This window comes from Actinia tenebrosa, unplaced genomic scaffold (genome assembly GCF_029948245.1).
Source record: "Actinia tenebrosa isolate PJP-AT-01 unplaced genomic scaffold, QUT_ActTen_1.0 PGA_scaffold8__29_contigs__length_14323225, whole genome shotgun sequence".
Taxonomy (NCBI): Eukaryota; Metazoa; Cnidaria; class Anthozoa; order Actiniaria; family Actiniidae; genus Actinia; species Actinia tenebrosa.
The window spans coordinates 8,127,968-8,133,430 of record NW_028292585.1 but is presented as its reverse complement, the minus strand read 5'-3'; the positions used below and the strand labels follow the sequence as shown (position 1 = coordinate 8,133,430).

Below are 5,463 nucleotides of genomic sequence, written 5' to 3'. Positions count from 1 at the left end.
GCCTTTAAGCTGATGAAAAAAATAAACGAATTAAGCTTCCAAATGATGTACATGTTGTCTCTTAGCTCGTTCATCAATACTTTATCAACTGGCGAGGCGACAAATGATCCAAGCCAAAATAAAAGCACTGGATCAAATGATCTATAGTTTAAGCGACTCTGGCGACTAATGGTCCAAGCAAAGAAAACAATCAAAGTTAAATCTAAAAATATACTAATGCGTGTGTGTGTTAAAGCACGTTTAATAAAAATGGCGATTATTTTTGAAGGTATAAACAGGTTAAGTGTGATGTCACATATGTTCGATGACGTGATATATTTGGTTATTAGTAGTTATTGGTGTGAGTGTGGATGTATAGACGTTCCTGTATTATTATATTGGTTGAAGAGACGTTGAGAGTACTTGGTTATTTCTTAAATTTTGTTATTTGTTGGTTATCCGCATTGGTTATTTGTTAGATATTGGTGTGAGTATGGATGTATAGACGTTCTCGTATTTCTTATGTTCCGTTATTTCTTATATTTGGTTATTTGTTAGTTATTCAGGTTGGGTGTGTGGATGTATAGACGTTCTCGTATTTCTTATATTTGGTTATTTGTTAGTTATGCAGGGTGTGTGTGTGAATCCATAGACGTTCTCGTATTTCTTATATTTGGTTATTTGTTAGTTATGCAGGGTGTGTGTGTGAATGCATAGACGTTCTTGTATTTCTTATATTTGGTTATTTGTTAGTTATGCAGGGTGTGTGGATGTATAGACGTTCTCGTATGTCTTATATTTGGTTATTTGTTAGTTATGCAGGGTGTGTGTGTGGTGTATAGACGTTCTCTTATTTCTTATATTTGGTTATTTGTTAGTTATGCAGGGTGTGTGTGTGGTGTATAGACGTTCTCGTATTTCTTATATTTGGTTATTTGTTAGTTATGCAGGGTGTGTGTGTGAATGCATAGACGTTCTCGTATTTCTTATATTTGGTTATTTGTTAGTTATGCAGGGTGTGTGAATGTATAGACGTTCTCGTATGTCTTATATTTGGTTATTTGTTAGTTATGCAGGGTGTGTGTGTGGTGTATAGACGTTCTCTTATTTCTTATATTTGGTTATTTGTTAGTTATGCAGGGTGTGTGTGTGGTGTATAGACGTTCTCTTATTTCTTATATTTGGTTATTTGTTAGTTATGCAGGGTGTGTGTGTGGTGTATAGACGTTCTCTTATTTCTTATATTTGGTTATTTGTTAGTTATGCAGGGTGTGTGTGTGGTGTATAGACGTTCTCGTATGTCTTATATTTGGTTATTTGTTAGTTATGCAGGGTGTGTGTGTGGTGTATAGACGTTCTCTTATTTCTTGTATTTGGTTATTTGTTAGTTATGCAGGGTGTGTGTGTGGTGTATAGACGTTCTCGTATTTCTTATATTTGGTTATCTGTTATTTAGTTATTCAGGGTGTATGAAAGCATACACGTTCTCGTGTTTTGAACTGTCTTTTTTTATGATTTAATGACCAAGGTAAATTAATTAACAGGTCCCTCATTATTAATAAGTCAGTGTCAAGGTTTTTCAAGTACTTTTCGCCATATATTAACGTTCAAATTAAAACAGGTTTATTCATTTCAAAATGTGTCTAATTTCTCAATATAACATATTGTTAAATGTCGAGAATAGCAAACGAAATCATGCTTATCGTGTGCCTTCTACGTCGTCAAGCGCCACGGTGGTGGTGTGAAAATATGAATATTTTTGTTACTTTTTGAACGTAGCCGTCATGTTTGTATTCGTTTTTCCAAGATGGCGAGGCGATACTCGTTTTCCGGCTCAACTTGATTATTTGAAAAAATAAAATCTTCGTTTTTTCCCAAATCAATAGTGTTTTCCCACTGACGTCGACATTTGAGATACTGAATAAGAAATCTTGCCCAAGGGAACAGTGCGTCATGTGATATACAGCGATGAAACACAAGTTCAACGTAAATTTTGATATGTTTATCCAGTGAAGATGCAAGTGTTATTACTAAAAATAAAATTGATAAAGCACTTTTCCATTAATCATGTATGTAATGCATTAACCAAGATAAAATAAAGAATATCGCCGCCAGGGAGTGTTTACTGCATAGTCAGTCGTGGGTAATACTTAATTCCCCTCAGGTTATACCTTTATAAAAAGTTTATTATCTCAAATAATGGCTTCCATCTGAGTTTTTATAGTGTTTGGCTTTTCTCCTCTTTTTATCTATTTATTTATTTTTATTTTTATTTATTTATTTATTATATATATATATTTTTTATTTATTTATTTTTTTAATGACACAGCTACGTTTCCAATCCGTTTTTGTTTTTTTTCCCGATAAAATAAACTAGCAACAAACATTGGATTATAGAAAAAATGATTACAAAGCAAACGCTACTAAAGAGTTTGAATGTTATCTTAAAATTGGGATTAAAACAGAATCTAAAATCCTACTAACAAAAAGTTCCTGTCTTTTGTTCTGTTTTCGTTAAAATGATAAAACTAATGAGCTCGCTAATGGAATGGGCTGGTTGCTTTTAGTAAAGCTACACTCATTTCAGGATATCAGATTTGAATCATATCGAGACAATAAAAGTGGAGTCTTGGCCGCTGTTTTTACTAACATCACGAATAAACACCTAAAGAATCGTTACGAAAATACATACGATTTTTTTAACTAAAAGTTTACTAGCATTTCTCTGAATTTTCTAGTTTTTTGAGCGACAAAAATCCTCATAATTTATACAGAAATTCCAAACGATGTTATTAAACTGGAAATGTTTTCATATTTCCCTTTTTTTAATAAGTCGGTTGTATACGTGGCTTGCTGTTTGTTTTTTATTGATATTATGTGTCAATCTTTTTTTTGTTACCAAAAAAAATCATCAGAAACGCCGTCGAAAATTTTATCTTTTGCCTCCTCGACAATAGCCGTTTTATAGAAAAAGAAGGAGGATAAGGATTAATCGGATTTTGTCTGAAACACTTGCAAACTCATTATTTTTTCCAGAATGAAAATAAGCAGTCTTGAGGCGCCCAAAACCGTTCTTCAAACAAGGATTCTTGAAATGAGTGCCTATTTTTTTCGATCCCTCTTCTTCCTCCTAAACACAAAGTTTAAAAAAATTTTAAATATTAGAAAATCTAGGCCTTCTCTTTGAGAGAAACACGGTGGTTGTGCAAATCGTAAAAAACAAGATTCAGGTGACTACCATGCAAACGTTTACTTTCATGTATATTCTTTTAAAAATCAGTGTACAGCAACAAGTCGATTTTTCGTTAGTAGTCATTGTTTATGGTTAATACTTTGTAGATTAAATTCTTCTTTGCTATTTTTTGGATTAAATATATCGAGCAAGTAGCAGTGTTTGGGTCAGGTGTCATTGACTTTAGACTGGGATCGTTATTCTTCTTGTCGCGCGCGACAACGCGTTTTGACATCATTGTCGTTCGCTCAGTGACAGTTTTATGACTTGGTCTATCGACAAAAACCCAATGTACACTTTAAAGCATATTTAGGTATCAGGGATTCTATTCAGTCCCTGGATCAATATCTCTATTCAAATTCTCATTGAGAATTTCAATTGTAAACCCCTTTGTTTGAGGCATCTCTGCTAACTTCACTTGGTTGGTAGTCTTCACTGGGACGCTTTCTGAAGGGATCGGATAGCTGCATGCTTGAGGGTTGGATGAATTACGAGTACGATTCATGACTGAATTCAATTTAAATCCTTCCGGAAAAACACGAGCCCGTCTTCCGCACCAAACAAAAAGCCTCAAAAAGGCTACACGCATTTCACGGTCTCGAAACGCATAAACAAAAGGATTAAACGCGCTCTGGCTGTACTGTAACCATTTTATCAGCTCCATTAGAAGAAGGAGTTGGTTAGTGTCTGATGGGAGGCATTGAGCTCGACAGAACATGGACAATAAAGTCACCACAAAGAATGGCAGCCATGCCGCGTAGAATAACCCCGTCACCACAAATAAAGTCAAAGCGGTTTTGTATTCTTTGCGCAGTGCTCTCCTGCTTTGCGCAACGCGTCTCTGGGATTGATGTCTTGCTGGTTGGCCTCGGGTTAACTTCTTAACGATGAAGAATATTGCGATGTTTATAATGGTGATCATAATGAGCGGCGCAATAAAGAAGACAAAAATAAATGAAAGCGTGTAGATCCTCAAATAATTAATGCCTCCATTTTGGGGATAGAGTTTTGCAAGTGTATATATACCGGAGAGCAATAATGATATACACCAGATAGCCACGATAGAAATTGTGTACACCCTAGGACGCAGAGTGTGGTAGAGATATGGCCTTGATATTGCCACAAAACGTTCAATACTAATAACCGTGAGGTGCAAAGTCGAAGCAAGTGCGCTGAAAATATCAAACGATAAATAAAACACTTGCAGAGCCTTGCTTATGTTCCACTTTCTGACGGTCGCTACGTAGATCCATAGCGGTAGCGTAACACCACCAATAAGTCCATCTGAAACAGCCAGACTTATGATCAAAATATATGTAGCTGTGCGAACCCGTGAGTTGAAGTGATACGAAGATATGACCAGCCCGTTCCCTATTAGAATAAGCACCAACAGAAAAGAAGAAAAACCAATCCGGTAGTTAACTCCTTCGGTCGCCATTACACTTAATAACTTTTCAGACCATTTGTTTTGCTGTCCCTTTCAGCTCTATGGATTTTCATCAATGAAAAGAGATAGTTATCGTCCCGATGAATGAGTACGTCGTTATCAGTATTAGTCCCAATCGATTCTGTGTTAGAGTGAGTCAATTGCATATCATTTTCATAAGATTAATCGTCTCTGTAGACGACAGCACCAACTGTCACAAAGTTTCGATTTTAATTAATATGCCTTTCCTGTTCGGGGGAGTTTTTCATGTAAAAACGCATCAAAAACATGACTGTAATTTCCAGCACACTTCATTTTTTCCCCTCAAACTTTTCGTGGCGGGAACACAATGCTGTTGTCAATATTTATTTAATAAAATCAATGAAGATCGGAATATTAGGTAACACGAGCCATATCTTGAAGTTATTTATGAATAATCAGATGACAAAAAAAAGGATTTCCTAAAAGGAATTAATGAATGAATGAACGAAAAAAGAGACATTTGCATGTCACAGGCAAGGACGTATAAGGACTTTTTTTTAGTATTTTTCACGTAAAGGTTATGATATAAAATATAACAAAGGCAAGAAAGACAGAAAGAGACATCTCTAGTTGTTAAGACCTATAACAATTTCCGTTAAAAACCCACCACTAACATTTAATTTAGGAAGTATTTTTTCAAATTAATTTAATCTAAACCAAAAAACGAAAACCAGTGGTTTCTTTGTCAATAAATAAGGTCCGTCAAAATCTTAATGTTGGAAAGATGGAAAATTCTAGTCGGGTTTTGCTTGCTGTGTTTATGAACAAACGTCAAAGAATGTCA

At 35.0% G+C, this 5,463-nt stretch overlaps 1 protein-coding gene across 1 annotated transcript; it reads right to left on the bottom strand.

Annotated features, from left to right (window-relative positions):
• Positions 1–2,358: 2,358 nt before the first annotated feature.
• Positions 2,359–4,951, bottom strand: LOC116300542 (histamine H2 receptor-like). Its single transcript, XM_031709429.2, has one exon. It carries the CDS (start codon positions 4,647–4,649, stop codon positions 3,537–3,539), a length of 1,113 nt encoding a protein of 370 aa, XP_031565289.1. The 5' UTR covers positions 4,650–4,951; the 3' UTR covers positions 2,359–3,536.
• Positions 4,952–5,463: the final 512 nt, after the last annotated feature.

Excerpts from the sequence above, each read along its gene's own strand:
- LOC116300542 (XM_031709429.2), bottom strand. The coding sequence starts at position 4,649 with ATGGCGACCGAAGGAGTTAACTACCGGATTGGTTTTTCTTCTTTTCTG.